Source organism: Ascaphus truei, chromosome 9 (genome assembly GCF_040206685.1).
Source record: "Ascaphus truei isolate aAscTru1 chromosome 9, aAscTru1.hap1, whole genome shotgun sequence".
Taxonomy (NCBI): Eukaryota; Metazoa; Chordata; class Amphibia; order Anura; family Ascaphidae; genus Ascaphus; species Ascaphus truei.
In genome coordinates this window covers 36,316,654-36,338,636 of record NC_134491.1, presented here as the reverse complement: position 1 = coordinate 36,338,636, position 21,983 = coordinate 36,316,654, and the positions used below count along the sequence as shown (strand labels likewise).

Here is a 21,983-nt window from a genome sequence, read left to right as displayed (position 1 = left end):
GGGGGAGGATGGGGATGCTGTAGGGGGAGGTTGGGGATGCTGTAGGGGGAGGTTGCGTAAGCTGTAGGGGGAGGTTGGGGATGCTGTAGGGGGAGGTTGGGGATGCTGTAGAGGGAGGTTGGGGATGCTGTAGGGGGAGGTTGGGGATGCTGTAGGGGGGAGGTTGGGGATGCTGTAGGGGGGAGGTTGGGGATGCTGTAGGGGGAGGTTGGGGATGCTGTAGGGGGAGGTTCGGGATGCTGTAGGGGGAGGTTCGCGTAAGCTGTAGGGGGAGGTACGCGTAAGCTGTAGGGGGAGGTACGCGTAAGCTGTAGGGGGAGGTTGGGGATGCTGTAGGGGGAGGTTGGGGATGCTGTAGGGTAAGGTTGGGGATGCTGTAGGGTAAGGTTGGGGATGCTGTAGAGGGAGGTTGGGGTTGCTGTAGGGGGAGGTTGGGGATGCTGTAGGGGGAGGTTGGGGATGCTGTAGGGGGAGGTTGGGGATGCTGTAGGGGGGAGGTTGGGGATACTGTAGGGGGATTTTCGCATAAGCTGTAGGGGGAGGTTGGGGATGCTGTAGGGGGAGGTTTTGGATGCTGTAGGGGGAGGTTGGGGATGCTGTAGGGGGAGGTTGGGTATGCTGTAGGGGGAGGTTGGGAATGCTGTAGGGGGACGTTGGGGATGCTGTAGGGGGGAGGTTGGGGATGCTGTAGGGGGGAGGTTGGGAATGCTGTAGGGGGACGTTGGGGATGCTGTAGGGGGAGGTTGGGGATGCTTTAGGGGGAGGTTGGAGATGCTGTAGGGGGGAGGTTGGGGATGCTGTAGGGGGAGGTTGGGGATGCTGTAGGGGGAGGTTCGGGATGCTGTAGGGGGAGGTTCGCGTAAGCTGTAGGGGGGGGTACGCGTAAGCTGTAGGAGGAGGTTGGGGATGCTGTAGGGGGAGGTTTGGGATGCTGTAGGGTAAGGTTGGGGATGCTGTAGGGGGGAGGTTGGGGTTGCTGTAGGGGGGAGGTTGGGGATGCTGTAGGGGGAGGTTGGGGATGCTGTAGGGGGGAGGTTGGGAATGCTGTAGGGGGACGTTGGGGATGCTGTAGGGGGGAGGTTGGGGATGCTGTAGGGGGGAGGTTGGGGATGCTGTAGGGGGGAGGTTGGGGATGCTGTAGGGGGAGGTTGGGGATGCTGTAGGGGGAGGTTGCGTAAGCTGTAGGGGGAGGTTGGGGATGCTGTAGGGGGAGGTTGGGGATGCTGTAGGGGGAGGTTGGGGATGCTTTAGGGGGAGGTTGGAGATGCTGTAGGGGGGAGGTTGGGGATGCTGTAGGGGGAGGTTGGGGATGCTGTAGAGGGAGGTTGGGGATGCTGTAGGGGGAGGTTCGCGTAAGCTGTAGGGGGAGGTACGCGTAAGCTGTAGGAGGAGGTTGGGGATGCTGTAGGGGGAGGTTGGGGATGCTGTAGGGGGAGGTTGGGGATGCTGTAGGGGGAGGTTGGGGATGCTGTAGGGGGAGGTTGGATTGCTGTAGGGGGGAGGTTGGGGATGCTGTAGGGGGAGGTTGGCGATGCTGTACGGGGGGAGGTTGGGGATGCTGTAGGGGGGAGGTTGGGGATGCTGTAGGGGGGAGGTTGGGGATGTTGTAGGGGGAGGTTCGCGTAAGCTGTAGGGGGCGGTTGGGGATTCTGTAGGGGGAGGTTGGGGATGCTGTAGGGGGAGGTTGGGGATGCTGTAGGGGGGAGGTTGTGGATGCTGTAGGGGGGAGGTTGGGGATGCTGTAGGGGGAGGTTGGGGATGCTGTAGGGGGGAGGTTGTGGATGCTGTAGGGGGGAGGTTGGGGATGCTGTAGGGGGAGGTTGGGGATGCTGTAGGGGGAGGTTGGGGATGCTGTAGGGGGAGGTTGGGGATGCTGTAGGGGGAGGTTGGGGATGCTGTAGGGGGAGGTTGGGGATGCTGTAGGGGGAGGTTGGATTGCTGTAGGGGGGAGGTTGGGGATGCTGTAGGGGGAGGTTGGCGATGCTGTACGGGGGGAGGTTGGGGATGCTGTAGGGGGGAGGTTGGGGATGCTGTAGGGGGGAGGTTGGGGATGTTGTAGGGGGAGGTTCGCGTAAGCTGTAGGGGGCGGTTGGGGATGCTGTAGGGGGAGGTTGGGGATGCTGTAGGGGGAGGTTGGGGATGCTGTAGGGGGGAGGTTGTGGATGCTGTAGGGGGGAGGTTGGGGATGCTGTAGGGGGAGGTTGGGGATGCTGTAGGGGGGAGGTTGTGGATGCTGTAGGGGGGAGGTTGGGGATGCTGTAGGGGGAGGTTGGGGATGCTGTAGGGGGAGGTTGGGGATGCTGTAGGGGGAGGTTGGGATGCTGTAGGGGGGAGGTTGGGGATGCTGTAGGAGGAGGTTTGGATGCTGTAGGGGGGAGGTTGGGGATGCTGTAGGTTGGAGGTTGGGGATGCTGTAGGGGGGAGGTTGGGGATGCTTTAGGGGGAGGTTGGGGATGCTGTAGGGGGGAGGTTGGGGATGCTGTAGGGGGAGGTTGGGGATGCTTTAGGGGGAGGTTGGGGATGCTGTAGGGGGAGGTTGGGGATGCTGAACGGGGGGAGGTTGGGGATGCTGTAGGGGGACGTTGGGGATGCTGAACGGGGGGAGGTTGTGGATGCTGTAGGGGGAGGTTGGGGATGCTGTAGGGGGGAGGTTGGGGATGGTGTAGGGGGGAGGTTGGGGATGCTGTAGGGGGGAGGTTGGAAATGCTGTAGGGGGACGTTGGGGATGCTGTAGGGGGGAGGTTGGGGATGCTGTAGGGGGGAGGTTGGGGATGCTGTAGGGGGGAGGTTGGGGATGCTGTAGGGGGGAGGTTGGGGATGCTGTAGGGGGGAGGTTGGGGATGCTGTAGGGGGGAGGATGGGGATGCTGTAGGGGGAGGTTGGGGATGCTGTAGGGGGAGGTTGGGGATGCTGTAGGGGGAGGTTCGCGTAAGCTGTAGGGGGAGGTTCGCGTAAGCTGTAGGGGGAGGTTGGGGATGCTGTAGCGGGAGGTTGGGGATGCTGTAGGGGGGAGGTTGGGGATGCTGTAGGGGGAGGTTGCGTAAGCTGTAGGAGGTTGGGGATGCTGTAGGGGGAGGTTGGGGATGCTGTAGGGGGAGGTTGGGGATGCTGTAGGGGGAGGTTGGGGATGCTGTAGGGGGAGGTTCGCGTAAGCTGTAGGGGGAGGTTCGCGTAAGCTGTAGGGGGAGGTTGGGGATGCTGTAGCGGGAGGTTGGGGATGCTGTAGGGGGGAGGTTGGGGATGCTGTAGGGGGAGGTTGGGATGCTGTACGGGGAGGTTGGGGATGCTGTAGGGGGAGGTTGGGGATGCTGTAGGGGGAGGTTGGGGATGCTGTAGGGGGAGGTTGGGGATGCTGTAGGGGGAGGTTGGGGATGCTGTAGGGGGAGGTTGGGGATGCTGTAAGGGGAGGTTCGCGTAAGCTGTAGGGGGAGGTTGGGGATGTTGTAGGGGGAGGTTCGCGTAAGCTGTAGGGGGAGGTTGAGGATGCTGTAGGGGGAGGTTGGGGATGCTGTAGGGGGAGGTTGGGGATGCTGTAGGGTGGAGGTTGGGGATGCTGTAGGGGGAGGTTGGGGATGCTGTAGGGGGGAGGTTGGGGATGCTGTAGGGGGGAGGTTGGGGATGCTGTAGGGGGGAGGTTGGGGATGCTGTAGGGGGAGGTTGGGGATGCTGTAGGGGGAGGTTGGGGATGCTGTAGGGGGAGGTTGGGGATGCTGTAAGGGGAGGTTCGCGTAAGCTGTAGGGGGAGGTTGGGGATGTTGTAGGGGGAGGTTCGCGTAAGCTGTAGGGGGAGGTTGAGGATGCTGTAGGGGGAGGTTGGGGATGCTGTAGGGGGAGGTTGGGGATGCTGTAGGGTGGAGGTTGGGGATGCTGTAGGGGGAGGTTGGGGATGCTGTAGGGGGGAGGTTGGGGATGCTGTAGGGGGAGGTTGGGGATGCTGTAGGGGGAGGTTGGGGATGCTGTAAGGTGAGGTTGGGGATGCTGTAGGGGGGAGGTTGGTGATGCTGTAGGGGGAAGGTTGGGGATGCTGTAGGGGGGAGGTTGGGGGTGCTGTAGGAGGAGGTTTGGATGCTGTAGGGGGGAGGTTGGGGATGCTGTAGGGGGGAGGTTCGTGTAAGCTGTAGGGGGAGGTTTGGGATGCTGTAGGGGGAGGTTGGGGATGCTGTAGGGGGAGGTTGGGGATGCTGTAGGGGGAGGATGGGGATGCTGTAGGGGGAGGTTGGGGATGCTGTAGGGGGAGGTTGGGGATGCTATAGGGGGAGGTTGGGGATGCTGTAGGGGGAGGTTGGGTATGCTGTAGGGGGAGGTTGGGGATGCTGTAGGGGGACGTTGGAGATGCTGAACGGGGGGAGGTTGGGGATGCTGTAGGGGGACGTTGGGGATGCTGAACGGGGGGAGGTTGGGGATGCTGTAGGGGGGAGGTTGGGGATGCTGTAGGGGGGAGGTTGGGGATGCTGTAGGGGGACGTTGGGGATGCTGTAGGGGGGAGGTTGGGGATGCTGTAGGGGGGAGGTTGGGGATGCTGTAGGGGGGAGGATGGGGATGCTGTAGGGGGGAGGATGGGGATGCTGTAGGGGGAGGTTGGGGATGCTGTAGGGGGAGGTTGCGTAAGCTGTAGGGGGAGGTTGGGGATGCTGTAGGGGGAGGTTGGGGATGCTGTAGGGGGAGGTTGGGGATGCTTTAGGGGGAGGTTGGAGATGCTGTAGGGGGGAGGTTGGGGATGCGGTAGGGGGAGGTTGGGGATGCTGTAGGGGGAGGTTCGGGATGCTGTAGGGGGAGGTTCACGTAAGCTGTAGGGGGAGGTACGCGTAAGCTGTAGGGGGAGGTTGGGGATGCTGTAGGGTAAGGTTGGGGATGCTGTAGGGGGAGGTTGGGGATGCTGTAGGGGGAGGTTGGGGATGCTGTAGGGGGAGGTTGGGGATGCTGTAGGGGGAGGTTGGGGTGCTGTAGGGGGAGGTTGGGGATGCTGTAGGGGGGAGGTTGGGGATGCTGTAGGGGGAGGTTGGGGATGCTGTAGGGGGTAGGTTGGGGATACTGTAGGGGGAGGTTCGCATAAGCTGTAGGGGGAGGTTGGGGATGCTGTAGGGGGAGGTTGGGGATGCTGTAGGGGGGAGGTTGGGAATGCTGTAGGGGGACGTTGGGGATGCTGTAGGGGGGAGGTTGGGGATGCTGTAGGGGGAGGTTGGGGATGCTGTAGGGGGGAGGTTGGGGATGCTGTATGGGGGAGGTTGGGGATGCTGTAGGGGGGAGGTTGGGGATGCTGTAGGGGGGAGGATGGGGATGCAGTAGGGGGAGGTTGGGGATGCTGTAGGGGGAGGTTGCGTAAGCTGTAGTGGGAGGTTGGGGATGCTGTAGGGGGAGGTTGGGGATGCTGTAGGGGGGAGGTTGGGGATGCTGTAGGGGGAGGTTGGGGATGCTGTAGGGGGAGGTTGGGGATGCTGTAGGGGGAGGTTGGGGATGCTTTAGGGGGAGGTTGGAGATGCTGTAGGGGGAGGTTGGGGATGCTGTAGGGGGAGGTTGGGGAGGTTGGGGATGCTGTAGGGGGAGGTTGGGGATGCTGTAGGGGGAGGTACGCGTAAGCTGTAGGGGGAGGTTGGGGATGCTGTAGGGGGATGTTGGGGATGCTGTAGGGTAAGGTTGGGGATGCTGTAGGGTAAGGTTGGGGATGCTGTAGGGGGAGGTTGGGGATGCTGTAGGGGGAGGTTGGGGATGCTGTAGGGGGAGGTTGGGGATGCTGTAGGGGGAGGTTGGGGATGCTGTAGGGGGAGGTTGGGGATGCTGTAGGGGGAGGTTGGGGATGCTGTAGGGGGAGGTTGGGGATGCTGTAGGGGGAGGTTGGGGATGCTGTAGGGGGAGGTTGGGGATGCTGTAGGGGGAGGTTGGGGATGCTGTAGGGGGAGGTTGGGGATGCTGTAGGGGGAGGTTGGGGATGCTGTAGGGGGAGGTTGGGGATGCTGTAGGGGGAGGTTAGGGATGCTGTAGGGGGAGGTTGGGGATGCTGTAAGTGGAGGTTCGCGTAAGCTGTAGGGGGAGGTTGGGAATATTGTAGGGGGAGGTTCGTGTAAGCTGTAGGGGGAGGTTGGGGATGCTGTAGGGGGAGGTTGGGGATGCTGTAGGGGGAGGTTGGGGATGCTGTAGGGGGGAGGTTGGAGATGCTGTAGGGGGGAGGTTGGGGATGCTGTAGGGGGGAGGTTGCGTAAGCTGTAGGGGGAGGTTGGGGATGCTGTAGGGGGAGGTTGGGAATGCTGTAGGGGGACGTTTGGGATGCTGTAGGGGGGAGGTTGGGGATGCTGTAGGGGGGAGGTTGGGGATGCTGTAGGGGTAGGTTGGGGATGCTGTAGGGGGGAGGATGGGGATGCTGTAGGGGTAGGTTGGGGATGCTGTAGGGGGGAGGATGGGGATGCTGTAGGGGGGAGGATGGGGATGCTGTAGGGGGGAGGTTGGGGATGCTGTAGGGGGGAGGTTGGGGATGCTGTAGGGGTAGGTTGGGGATGCTGTAGGGGGGAGGATGGGGATGCTGTAGGGGGGAGGTTGGGGATGCTGTAGGGGGACGTTGGTATGCTGTAGGGGGAGGTTGGGGATGCTGTAGGGGGAGGTTGGGGATGCTGTAGGGGGAGGTTGGGGATGCTGTAGGGGGAGGTTGGGGATGCTGTAGGGGGAGGTTGGGGATGCTGTAGGGGGAGGTTCGCATAAGCTGTAGGGGGAGGTTCGCGTAAGCTGTAGGGGGAGGTTCGCGTAAGCTGTAGAGGGAGGTTGGGGATGCTGTAGGGGGAGGTTGGGGATGCTGTAGGGGGAGGTTGGGGATGCTGTAGGGGGAGGTTGGGGATGCTGTAGGGGGAGGTTGGGGATGCTGTAGGGGGGAGGTTGGGGATGCTGTAGGGGGGAGGTTGGGGATGCTGTAGGGGGGAGGTTGGGGATGCTGTAGGGGGGAGGTTGGGGATGCTGTAAGGGGAGGTTGGGGATGCTGTAGGGGGAGGTTGGGGTGCTGTAGGGGGGAGGTTGGGGATGTTGTAGGAGGAGGTTTGGATGCTGTAGGGGGGAGGTTGGGGATGCTGTAGGGGGGAGATTCGTGTAAGCTGTAGGGGGAGGTTTGGTATGCTGTAGGGGGAGGTTGGGAATGCTGTTGGGGGAGGTTCGGGATGCTGTAGGGGGAGGTTGGGGATGCTGTAGGGGGAGGTTGGGTATGCTGTAGGGGGAGGTTGGGTATGTTGTAGGGGGAGGTTGGGTATGCTGTAGGGGGAGGTTGGGGATGCTGTAGGGGGAGGTTGGGTATGCTGTAGGGGTAGGTTGGGGATGCTGTAGGGGGACGTTGGGGATGCTGAACGGGGGGAGGTTGGGGATGCTGTAGGGGGATGTTGGGGATGCTGAACGGGGGGAGGTTTGGGATGCTGTAGGGGGGAGGTTGGGGATGCTGTAGGGGGGAGGTTGGGGATGCTGTAGGGGGAGGTTGGGGATGCTGTAGGGGGAGGTTAGGGATGCTGTAGGGGGAGGTTAGGGATGCTGTAGGGGGGAGGTTGGGGATGCTGTAGGGGGAGGTTGGGGATGCTGTAGGGGGAGGTTGGGGATGCTGTAGGGGGAGGTTCGGGATGCTGTAGGGTAAGGTTGGGGATGCTGTAGGGGGAGGTTGGGGATGCTGTAGGGGGAGGTTGGGGATGCTGTAGGGGGAGGTTGGGGATGCTGCAGGGGGAGGTTGGGTATGCTGTAGGGGGAGGTTGGGTATGCTGTAGGGGGAGGTTGGGGATGCTGTAGGGGGACGTTGGGGTTGCTGTAGGGGGGACGTTGGGGATGCTGTAGGGGGACATTGGGGATGCTGTAGGGGGGAGGTTGGGGATGCTGCAGGGGGACGTTGGGGATGCTGTAGGGGGACGTTGGGGATGCTGTAGGGGGAGGTTGGGGATGCTGTAGAGGGAGGTTGGGGATGCTGTAGGGGGAGGTTGGGGATACTGTAGGGGGGAGGTTGGGGATGCTGTAGGGGGACGTTGGGGATGCTGTAGGGGGAGGTTGGGGATGCTGTAGGGGGATGTTGGGGATGCTGTAGGGGGAGGTTGGGGATGCTGTAGGGGGAGGTTGGGGATGCTGTAGGGGGAGGTTGGGGATGCTGTAGGGGGAGGTTGGGGATGCTGTAGGGGGAGGTTGGGGATGCTGTAGGGGGATGTTGGGGATGCTGTAGGGGGGAGGTTGGGGATGCTGTAGGGGGAGGTTGGGGATGCTGTAGGGGGACGTTGGGGATGCTGTAGGGGGGATGTTGGGGATGCTGTAGGGGGAGGTTGGGGATGCTGTAGGGGGGAGGTTGGGGATGCTGTAGGGGGGAGGTTGGGGATGCTGTAGGGGGAGGTTGGGGATGCTGTAGGGGGACGTTGGGGATGCTGTAGGGGGAGGTTGGGGATGCTGTAGGGGGACGTTGGGGATGCTGTAGGGGGACGTTGGGGATGCTGTAGGGGGACGTTGGGGATGCTGTAGGGGGACGTTGGGGTTGCTGTAGGGGGACGTTGGGGATGCTGTAGGGGGAGGTTGGGGATGCTGTAGGGGGAGGTTGGGGATGCTGTAGGGGGAGGTTGGGGATGCTGTAGGGGGGAGGTTGGGGATGCTGTAGGGGGGAGGTTGGGGATGCTGTAGGGGGGAGGTTGGGGATGCTGTAGGGGGAGGTTGGGGATGCTGTAGGGGGACGTTGGGGTTGCTGTAGGGGGGACGTTGGGGATGCTGTAGGGGGAGGTTGGGGATGCTGTAGGGGGACGTTGGGGTTGCTGTAGGGGGGACGTTGGGGATGCTGTAGGGGGAGGTTGGGGATGCTGTAGGGGGAGGTTGGGGATGCTGTAGGGGGAGGTTGGGGATGCTGTAGGGGGAGGTTGGGGATGCTGTAGGGGGACGTTGGGGTTGCTGTAGGGGGGAGGTTGGGGATGCTGTAGGGGGAGGTTGGGGATGCTGTAGGGGGACGTTGGGGTTGCTGTAGGGGGGACGTTGGGGATGCTGTAGGGGGAGGTTGGGGATGCTGTAGGGGGAGGTTGGGGATGCTGTAGGGGGAGGTTGGGGATGCTGTAGGGGGGAGGTTGGGGATGCTGTAGGGGGGAGGTTGGGGATGCTGTAGGGGGAGGTTGGGGATGCTGTAGGGGGACGTTGGGGTTGCTGTAGGGGGGACGTTGGGGATGCTGTAGGGGGACGTTGGGGATGCTGTAGGGGGGATGTTGGGGATGCTGTAGGGGGGAGGTTGGGGATGCTGTAGGGGGGAGGTTGGGGATGCTGTAGGGGGACGTTGGGGATGCTGTAGGGGGACGTTGGGGTTGCTGTAGGGGGGAGGTTGGGGATGCTGTAGGGGGGATGTTGGGGATGCTGTAGGGGGGAGGTTGGGGATGCTGTAGGGGGGATGTTGGGGATGCTGTAGGGGGAAGGTTGGGGATGCTGTAGGGGGACGTTGGGGATGCTGTAGGGGGAGGTTGGGGATGCTGTAGGGGGACGTTGGGGTTGCTGTAGGGGGGAGGTTGGGGATGCTGTAGGGGGGATGTTGGGGATGCTGTAGGGGGGAGGTTGGGGATGCTGTAGGGGGACGTTGGGGATGCTGTAGGGGGGAGGTTGGGGATGCTGTAGGGGGGAGGTTGGGGATGCTGTAGGCTGTAGGGGGAGGTTGCGGAAGCTGTAAGGGGAGGTTGGGGATGCTGTAGGGGGAGGTTGGGGATGCTGTAGGGGGAGGTTGGGGATGCTGTAGGGGGAGGTTGGGGATGCTGTAGGGGGGAGGTTGGGGATGCTGTAGGGGGAGGTTGGGGATTCGGGGGGGGGGGGTTTGGGGATCCTGTGTTGGAGGATTTGGAGATTCTGTGTGGGGATTTGGGGGTCCTGTGGGGTGTCCTGCAGGGGGGATTTGGGGGTGCTGTGGGGGATTTCTGTGTGTTTGATTTTGCAGAAACTCCATTTTTTTTGTTTTGGGTTTTGATAAAATTGCGGCAACAACTGAAAATAAATAATAATAACGCCCGAAACGCGTCGGTGATAAATCCGCGGAGTGTTGCCTGTGCGCAGGCGCTGTACTCGTATCTGTCACATACCCAAATACAGCCCCCCATGCGAGGTACTGGGAGGGTAACACTTACTGCTACAGGCGGGGTATGTTATACAGGCGGGGTATGTTATACAGGCGGAGTATGTTACAGGCAGGGTATGTTATACAGGCGGAGTATGTTACAGGCGGGGTATGTTATACAGGCGGGGTATGTTACACAGGCGGGGTATGTTACACAGGCGGGGTATGTTACACAGGCGGGGTATGTTACACAGGTGGGGTATGTTACACAGGCGGGGTATGTTACACAGGCGGGGTATGTTATACAGGGGGGGTATGTTACAGGCGGGGTATGTTATACAGGCGGGGTATGTTACACAGGCGGGGTATGTTACACAGGCGGGGTATGTTACACAGGCGGGGTATGTTACACAGGCGGGGTATGTTACACAGGCGGGGTATGTTACACAGGAGGGGTATGTTATACAGGCGGGGTATGTTATACAGGTGGGGTATGTTACACAGGCGGGGTATGTTATACAGGCGGGGTATGTTACACAGGCGGGGTATGTTACACAGGCGGTGTATGTTACACAGGCGGGGTATGTTACACAGGCGGGGTATGTTACACAGGAGGGGTATGTTACAGGCGGGGTATGTGTTACAGGAGGGGTATGTTATACAGGCGGGGTATGTTATAGACGGGGTATGTTATAGGCGGGGTATGTTACAGGCGGGGTATGTTACACAGGCGGGGTATGTTATACAGGAGGGGTATGTTACAGGCGGGGTATGTTACACAGGCGGGGTATGTTACACAGGCGGGGTATGTTATTATACAGGCGGGGTATGTTACACAGGCGGGGTATGTTATTACACAGGCGGGGTATGTTATACAGGAGGGGTATGTTATACAGGAGGGGTATGTTATACAGGAGGGGTAGGTTATACAGGCGGGGTATGTTACAGGCGGGGTATGTTACAGGCGGGGTATGTTATACAGGGGGGTATGTTATACAGGCGGGGTATGTTATACAGGCGGGGTATGTTATGCAGGCGGGGTATGTTACAGGGGGGGTATGTTATACAGGCGGGTATGTTATACAGGAGGGGTATGTTATACAGGGGGGGTATGTTATACAGGCGGGGTATGTTATACAGGCGGGTATGTTATACGCGGAGTATGTTAAAGGGGGGGTATGTTATACAGGCGGGGTATGTTATACAGGGGGGGTATGTTATACAGGGGGGGTATGTTATACAGGGGGGGTATGTTATACAGGGGGGGTATGTTATACAGGATGAACAACAACACATGACATATTACACTGTGTGTGTGTGTGTGTGTGTGTGTGTGTGTGTGTGTGTGTGTGTGTGTGTGTGTGTGTGTGTGTGTGTGTGTGTGTGTGTGTGTGTGTGTGTGTGTGTGTGTGTGTATACACATGACATTTTACACGTGTCATGATTTATTTAACAAAAATAAAGCCAAAATGGAGAAGCTATGTGTGAGAAACTAAGTACACTCTTACTGCTTCCATAGCTTGTAGAACCACCTTTAGCAGCAATAACTTGGAGTAATCGTTTTCTGTATGACTTTATCAGTCTCTCACATCGTTGTGGAGGGATTTTGGCCCACTCTTCTTTACAACGTTGCTTCAGTTCATCTAGGTTTGTGGGCATTTGTTTATGCACAGCTCTCTTAAGGTAGAGCCACAGCATTTCAATCGGGTTGAGGTCTGGACTCTGACTGGGCCATTGCAACACCTTGATTCTTTTCTTTTTCAGCCATTCTGTTGTAGATTTGCTGGTGTGCTTGGGATCATTGTCCTGTTGCATGACCCAATTTCGGCCAAGCTTTAGCTGTCGGACAGATGGCCTCACATTTGACTCTAGAATACTTTGGTATACAGAGGAGTTCATGGTCGACTCAATGACTGCAAGGTTCCCAGGTCCTGTGGCTGCAAAACAAGTCCAAATTATCACCCCTCCACCACCGTGCTTGACAGTTGGTATGAGGTGTTTGTGCTGATATGCTGTGTTTGGTTTTCGCCAAACGTGGCGCTGTGCATTATGGCCAAACATCTCCACTTTGGTCTCGTCTGTCCAAAGGACATTGTTCAAGAAGTCGTGTAGTTTGTTCAGATGCAACTTTGCAAACCTGAGCTGTGCTGCCATGTTCTTTTTAGAGAGAAGTCTTTCTCCTGGCAACCCTTCCAAACAAACCATACTTGTTCAGTCTTTTTCTAATTGTACTGTCATGAACTTTAACATTTAACATGCTAACTGAGGCCTGTAGAGTCTGAGATGTAACTCTTGGGTTTTTTGCAATTTCTCTGAGCATTGCACGGTCTGACCTTGGGGTGAATTTGCTGGGACGTCCACTCCTGGGAAGATTGGCAACTGTCTTGAATGTTTTCCACTTTTGAATAATCTTTCTCACTGTAGAATGATGGACTTTAAATTGTTTGGAAATGGCCGTATAACCCTCCCTAGATTGATGGGCAGAAACAATTGCTTCTCTAAGATCATTGCTGATGTCTTTCCTCCTTGACATAGTGTTAACACACCCCTGAATGCGCCAGACCAGTAAACTGCTAAAACTTCGGCTTTTATAGAGGTGGTCACACTTGCTGATGATCAATTAATCAAGGGCATTTGATTAGCAGCACCTGTCTGCTACTTAGCATCTTAATTCCTATGGAAGCAGTACGGGTGTACTTAGTTTTTCACACATAGCTTCTCCATTTTGGCTTTATTTTTGTTAAATAAACCATGACACAGTGTAATATGTCATGTACACACACACACACACACACACACACACACACACACACACACACACACACACACACACACACACACACACGGTGTAATATGTCATGTGTTGTTGTTCATCTGAGGTTGTATTTACCTAATTTTAAGACCTGCTAAGGAACAGATGATTGTTATTATTTCCTGATATGTAAAACCATAGAATTCAAAGAGGGTGTACTTTCTTTTTCACGTGTGTGTGTGTATATACACATACATATACACACTGTGGCAGCAGAGAAAATATGTAATGTAGGCGTGTGAGAGAAAGGGGGCAGCGTCACTCATTGGGGGGGAGGCAGCGTCACTTATTGGGGGGGCAGCATCACTCATTTGGGGGGGCAGCGTCACTCATTTGGGGGGGCAGCGTCACTCATTTGGGGGGGCAGCGTCACTCATTTGGGGGGCAGCGTCACTCATTTGGGGGGGGCAGCGACACTCATTTGGGGGGGCAGCGTCACTCATTTGGGGGGGTGGCAGCGTCACTCATTGGGGGGGCAGTGTCACTAATTGGGGGGGGGCAGTGTCACTCATTGGGGGGGGCAGTGTCGCGTATTGGGGGGGGCAGCGTCACTCATTTGGAGGGGGCAGCGTCACTCATTGGGGGGGCAGTGTCACTCATTGGGGGGGGGCAGTGTCACTCATTGGGGGGGGCAGTGTCACTCATTGGGGGGGCAGTGTCACTCATTGGGGGGGAAGTGTCACTCATTGGGGGGGCAGTGTCACTCATTGGGGGGGCAGTGTCACTCATTGGGGGGGGCAGTGTCACTCATTGGGGGGGGAAGTGTCACTCATTGGGGGGGCTGCAGTGTCGCTCATTGGGGGGGCAGTGTCACTCATTGGGGGGGCAGCGTAACTCATTGGGGGGGGCAGTGTCGCTCATTGGGTGGGGCAGTGTCGCGTATTGGGGGGGCAGTGTCATTCATTAGGGGGGCAGCGTAACTCATTGGGGGGGGCAGTGTCGCTCATTGGGTGGGGCAGTGTCGCGTATTGGGGGGGCAGTGTCATTCATTAGGGGGGCAGCGTAACTCATTGGGGGGGGCAGTGTCGCTCATTGGGGGGGGGCAGTGTCGCGTATTGGGGGTGGCAGCGTCACTCCTTGGGGGGCAGTCTTCCAAATCTGCCTCGTGTCTCCCTCGGGGTAACGAGTCTCTCTGATCCCAGGACTGGCTAACGAGGTATGGTTACCTGCCCGCTCCGGATCCGTACTCCGCTCAGCAACAGACGCTGGAGGGACTGCGCGCGTCCGTGAGAAGCATGCAGAGATTCGCTGGCATCCCGGAGACCGGAGAGCTGGGTATATACCAACATATACACTGTACCACTATATACACACAGTGACCGCGGGGCGTCACTGATACCCAGAGGGAATATACCCCGCTATATACACACAGTGACCGCAGGGTGTCACTGATACCCATAGGGAATATACCCCGCTATATACACACAGTGACCGCAGGGTGTCACTGATACCCATAGGGAATATACCCTGCTATATACACACAGTGACCGCAGGGTGTCACTGATACCCATAGGGAATATACCCCGCTATATACACACAGTGACCGCGGGGCGTCACTGATACCCATAGGGAATATACCCTGCTATATACACACAGTGACCGCAGGGCGTCAATGATACCGATAGGGAATATACCCTGCTATATACACACAGTGACCGCAGGGTGTCACTGATACCCATAGGGAATATACCCCGCTATATACACACAGTGACCGCAGGGTGTCACTGATACCATAGGGAATATACCCTGCTATATACACACAGTGACCGCAGGGTGTCACTGATACCCATAGGGAATATACCCCGCTATATACACACAGTGACCGCAGGGTGTCACTGATACCCATAGGGAATATACCCCGCTATATACACACAGTGACCGCAGGGTGTCACTGATACCATAGGGAATATACCCTGCTATATACACACAGTGACCGCAGGGCGTCACTGATACCCATAGGGAATATACCCCGCTATATACACACAGTGACTGCGGGGTGTCACTGATACCCATAGGGAATATACCCCGCTATATACACACAGTGACCGCGGGGTGTCACTGATACCCACAGGGAATATACCCTGCTATATACACACAGTGACCGCGGGGTGTCACTGATACCCATAGGGAATATACCCCGCAATATACACACAGTGACCGCAGGGCGTCACTGATACCCATAGGGAATATACTCTGCTATATACACACAGTGACCGCAGGGTGTCACTGATACCCATAGGGAATATACCCAGCTATATACACACAGTGACCGCAGGGTGTCACTGATACCCATAGGGAATATACCCCGCTATATACACAGTGACCGCGGGGTGTCACTGATACCCATAGGGAATATACCCCGCTATATACACACAGTGACCGCAGGGTGTCACTGATACCCATAGGGAATATACCCCGCTATATACACACAGTGACCGCAGGGTGTCACTGATATCCATAGGGAATATACCCCGCTATATACACACAGTGACCGCAGGGTGTCACTGATACCCATAGGGAATATACCCCGCTATATACACACAGTGACCGCAGGGCGTCACTGATACCCATAGGGAATATACCCTGCTATATACACACAGTGACCGCAGGGCGTCACTGATACCCATAGGGAATATACCCCGCTATATACACACAGTGACCGCTGGGCGTCACTGATACCCATAGGTAATATACCCTGCTATATACACACAGTGACCGCAGGGCGTCACTGATACCCATAGGGAATATACCCTGCTATATACACACAGTGACCGCAGGGTGTCACTGATACCCATAGGGAATATACCCCGCTATATACACACAGTGACCGCAGGGCGTCACTGATACCCATAGGGAATATACCCTGCTATATACACACAGTGACCGCGGGGTGTCACGGATACCCATAGGGAATATACCCCGCTATATACACACAGTGACCGCAGGGCGTCACTGATACCCATAGGGAATATACCCCGCTATATACACACAGTGACCGCAGGGTGTCACTGATACCCGTAGGGAATATACCCCGCTATATACACACAGTGACCGCAGAGTGTCACTGATACCCATAGGGAATATACCCCGCTATATACACACAGTGACCGCGGGGCGTCACTGATACCCATAGGGAATATACCCTGCTATATATACACACAGTGACCGCAGAGTGTCACTGATACCCATAGGGAATATACCCTGCTATATACACACAGTGACCGCGGGGTGTCACTGATACCCATAGGGAATATACCCCGCTATATACACACAGTGACCGCAGGGTGTCACTGATACCCATAGGGAATATACCCTGCTATATACACACAGTGACTGCAGGGTGTCACTGATACCCATAGGGAATATACCCCGCTATATACACACAGTGACCGCAGGGCGTCACTGATACCCATAGGGAATATACCCCGCTATATACACACAGTGACCGCAGGGCGTCACTGATACCCATAGGGAATATACCCTGCTATATACACACAGTGACCGCGGGGTGTCACGGATACCCATAGGGAATATACCCCGCTATATACACACAGTGACCGCAGGGCGTCACTGATACCCGTAGGGAATATACCCCGCTATATACACACAGTGACCGCAGGGTGTCACTGATACCCGTAGGGAATATACCCCGCTATATACACACAGTGACCGCAGAGTGTCACTGATACCCATAGGGAATATACCCCGCTATATACACACAGTGACCGCGGGGCGTCACTGATACCCATAAGGAATATACCCTGCTATATATACACACAGTGACCGCAGGGTGTCACTGATACCCATAGGGAATATACCCTGCTATATACACACAGTGACCGCAGGGTGTCACTGATACCCATAGGGAATATACCCTGCTATATACACACAGTGACCGCAGGGTGTCACTAATACCCATAGGGAATATACCCTGCTATATACACACAGTGACCGCAGTGCGTCACTGATACCCATAGGGAATATACCCTGCTATATACACACAGTGACCGCGGGGTGTCACGGATACCCATAGGGAATATACCCTGCTATATACACACAGTGACCGCAGGGTGTCACTGATACCCATAGGGAATATACCCTGCTATATACACACAGTGACCGCGGGGTGTCACTGATACCCATAGGGAATATACCCTGCTATATACACACAGTGACCGCAGGGTGTCACTGATACCCATAGGGAATATACCCCGCTATATACACACAGTGACCGCGGGGCGTCACTGATACCCATAGGGAATATACCCCGCTATATACACACAGTGACCGCAGGGCGTCACTGATACCCATAGGGAATATACCCTGCTATATACACACAGTGACCGCAGGGCGTCACTGATACCCATAGGGAATATACCCCGCTATATACACACAGTGACCGCAGGGCGTCACTGATACCCATAGGGAATATACCCTGCTATATACACACAGTGACTGCGGGGTGTCACTGATACCCATAGGGAATATACCCCGCTATATACACACAGTGACCGCAGGGTGTCACTGATACCCATAGGGAATATACCCTGCTATATACACACAGTGACCGCAGGGCGTCACTGATACCCATAGGGAATATACCCTGCTATATACACACAGTGACTGCGGGGTGTCACTGATACCCATAGGGAATATACCCCGCTATATACACACAGTGACCGCAGGGCGTCACTGATACCCATAGGGAATATACCCCGCTATATACACACAGTGACCGCAGGGCGTCACTGATACCCTTAGGGAATATACCCTGCTATATACACACAGTGACCGCAGGGTGTCACTGATACCCATAGGGAATATACCCCGCTATATACACACACTGACCGCAGGGCATCACTGATACCCATAGGGAATATACCCCGCTATATACACACAGTGACCGCTGGGCGTCACTGATACCCATAGGGAATATACCCTGCTATATATACACACAGTGACCGCAGGGTGTCACTGATACCTATAGGGAATATACCCTGCTATATACACACAGTGACCGCAGGGTGTCACTGATACCCATAGGGAATATACCCCGCTTTATACACACAGTGACCGCGGGGTGTCACTGATACCCATAGGGAATATACCCCGCTATATACACACAGTGACCGCAGAGTGTCACTGATACCCATAGGGAATATACCCCGCTATATACACACAGTGACCGCGGGGCGTCACTGATACCCATAGGGAATATACCCTGCTATATATACACACAGTGACCGCAGGGTGTCACTGATACCCATAGGGAATATACCCTGCTATATACACACAGTGACCGCGGGGCGTCACTGATACCCATAGGGAATATACCCCGCTATATACACACAGTGACCGCAGGGTGTCACTGATACCCATAGGGAATATACCCTGCTATATACACACAGTGACCGCAGGGTGTCACTAATACCCATAGGGAATATACCCGCTATATACACACAGTGACCGCAGGGTGTCACTGATACCCATAGGGAATATACCCTGCTATATACACACAGTGACCGCAGGGTGTCACTGACACCCATAGGGAATATACCCTGCTATATACACACAGTGACCGCGGGGTGTCACTGATACCCATAGGGAATATACCCTGCTATATACACACAGTGACCGCAGGGTGTCACGGATACCCATAGGGAATATACCCCGCTATATACACACAGTGACCGCGGGGTATCACTGATACCCATAGGGAATATACCCCGCTATATACACACAGTGACCGCAGGGTGTCACTGATACCCATAGGGAATATACCCTGCTATATACACACAGTGACCGCAGGGCGTCACTGAAACCCATAGGGAATATACCCTGCTATATACACACAGTGACTGCGGGGTGTCACTGATACCCATAGGGAATATACCCCGCTATATACACACAGTGACCGCGGGGTGTCACTGATACCCATAGGGAATATACCCCGCTATATACACACAGTGACCGCAGGGCGTCACTGATACCCTTAGGGAATATACCCTGCTATATACACACAGTGACCGCAGGGTGTCACTGATACCCATAGGGAATATACCCCGCTATATACACACACTGACCGCAGGGCATCACTGATACCCATAGGGAATATACCCCGCTATATACACACAGTGACCGCAGGGCGTCACTGATACCCATAGGGAATATACCCTGCTATATACACACAGTGACCGCTGGGCGTCACTGATACCCATAGGGAATATACCCTGCTATATATACACACAGTGACCGCAGGGTGTCACTGATACCTATAGGGAATATACCCTGCTATATACACACAGTGACCGCAGGGTGTCACTGATACCCATAGGGAATATACCCCGCTATATACACACAGTGACCGCGGGGTGTCACTGATACCCATAGGGAATATACCCCGCTATATACACACAGTGACCGCAGAGTGTCACTGATACCCATAGGGAATATACCCCGCAATATACACACAGTGACCGCAGGGTGTCACTGATACCCATAGGGAATATACGCTGCTATATACACACAGTGACCGCAGGGTGTCACTGATACCCATAGGGAATATACCCTGCTATATACACACAGTGACCGCAGGGCGTCACTGATACCCATAGGGAATATACCCTGCTATATATACACACAGTGACCGCAGGGTGTCACTGATACCCATAGGGAATATACCCTGCTATATACACACAGTGACCGCGGGGCGTCACTGATACCCAGAGGGAATATACCCCGCTATATACACACAGTGACCGCAGGGTGTCACTGATACCCATAGGGAATATACCCTGCTATATACACACAGTGACCGCGGGGTGTCACTGATACCCATAGGGAATATACCCTGCTATATACACACAGTGACCGCAGGGTGTCACTGATACCCATAGGGAATATACCCTGCTATATACACACAGTGACCGCAGGATGTCACTGATACCCATAGGGAATATACTCCGCTATACACACACAGTGACCGCAGGGCGTCACTGATACCCATAGGGAATATACCCTGCTATATACACACAGTGACCGCAGGGTGTCACTGATACCCATAGGGAATATACCCTGCTATATACACACAGTGACCGCAGGGCGTCACTGATACCCATAGGGAATATACCCCGCTATATACACACAGTGACCGCAGGGTGTCACTGATACCCATAGGGAATATACCCCGCTATATACACACAGTGACCGCAGGGTGTCACTGATACCCATAGGGAATATACCCCGCTATATACACACAGTGACCGCAGGGTGTCACTGATACCATAGGGAATATACCCTGCTATATACACACAGTGACCGCAGGGCGTCACTGATACCCATAGGGAATATACCCCGCTATATACACAGTGACCGCGGGGTGTCACTGATACCCATAGGGAATATACCCTGCTATATACACACAGTGACCGCAGGGCGTCACTGATACCCACAGGGAATATACCCTGCTATATACACACAGTGACCGCGGGGTGTCACTGATACCCATAGGGAATATACCCCGCAATATACACACATTGACCGCAGGGCGTCACTGATACCCATAGGGAATATACTCTGCTATATACACACAGTGACCGCAGGGTGTCACTGATACCCATAGGGAATATACCCCGCTATATACACACAGTGACCGCAGGGTGTCACTGATACCCATAGGGAATATACCCCGCTATATACACAGTGACCGCGGGGTGTCACTGATACCCATAGGGAATATACCCCGCTATATACACACAGTGACCGCAGGGTGTCACTGATACCCATAGGGAATATACCCCGCTATATACACACAGTGACCGCAGGGTGTCACTGATACCCATAGGGAATATACCCCGCTATATACACACAGTGACCGCAGGGTGTCACTGATACCCATAGGGAATATACCCCGCTATATACACACAGTGACCGCAGGGTGTCACTGATACCCATAGGGAATATACCCTGCTATATACACACAGTGACCGCAGGGTGTCACTGATACCCATAGGGAATATACCCTGCTATATACACACAGTGACCGCAGGGCGTCACTGATACCCATAGGGAATATACCCCGCTATATACACACAGTGACCGCAGGGTGTCACTGATACCCATAGGGAATATACCCCGCTATATACACACAGTGACCGCAGGGTGTCACTGATACCCATAGGGAATATACCCCGCTATATACACACAGTGACCGCAGGGTGTCACTGATACCATAGGGAATATACCCTGCTATATACACACAGTGACCGCAGGGCGTCACTGATACCCATAGGGAATATACCCCGCTATATACACACAGTGACCGCGGGGTGTCACTGATACCCACAGGGAATATACCCTGCTATATACACACAGTGACCGCGGGGTGTCACTGATACCCATAGGGAATATACCCCGCAATATACACACAGTGACCGCAGGGCGTCACTGATACCCATAGGGAATATACTCTGCTATATACACACAGTGACCGCAGGGTGTCACTGATACCCATAGGGAATATACCCCGCTATATACACACAGTGACCGCAGGGTGTCACTGATACCCATAGGGAACATACCCCGCTATATACACAGTGACCGCGGGGTGTCACTGATACCCATAGGGAATATACCCCGCTATATACACACAGTGACCGCAGGGTGTCACTGATACCCATAGGGAATATACCCCGCTATATACACACTGTGACCGCAGGGTGTCACTGATACCCATAGGGAATATACCCCGCTATATACACACAGTGACCGCAGGGTGTCACTGATACCCATAGGGAATATACCCCGCTATATACACACAGTGACCGCAGGGTGTCACTGATACCCATAGGGAATATACCCCGCTATATACACACAGTGACCGCTGGGCGTCACTGATACCCATAGGGAATATACCCTGCTATATACACACAGTGACCGCTGGGCGTCACTGATACCCATAGGGAATATACCCCGCTATATACACACAGTGACCGCTGGGCGTCACTGATACCCATAGGTAATATACCCTGCTATATACACACAGTGACCGCAGGGTGTCACTGATACCCATAGGGAATATACCCTGCTATATACACACAGTGACCGCAGGGTGTCACTGATACCCATAGGGAATATACCCCGCTATATACACACAGTGACCGC

General features: G+C 55.6%; 2 protein-coding genes across 4 annotated transcripts in view; both read left to right on the top strand.

Moving 5' to 3' along the window:
- Positions 1–21,983, top strand: part of MDGA2 (MAM domain containing glycosylphosphatidylinositol anchor 2) — a 648,696-nt gene that overhangs the window by 492,070 nt on the left and 134,643 nt on the right. The gene's annotated exons all lie outside the window — the stretch shown is intronic.
- LOC142502335 (matrix metalloproteinase-25-like) overlaps positions 1–21,983 on the top strand; it is an 85,029-nt gene that overhangs the window by 22,827 nt on the left and 40,219 nt on the right. The window contains exon 2 of the mRNA XM_075613145.1: positions 13,964–14,096. Coding sequence (XP_075469260.1) covers positions 13,964–14,096 — 133 coding nt within the window. The remainder of the gene's footprint in view (positions 1–13,963; positions 14,097–21,983) is intronic.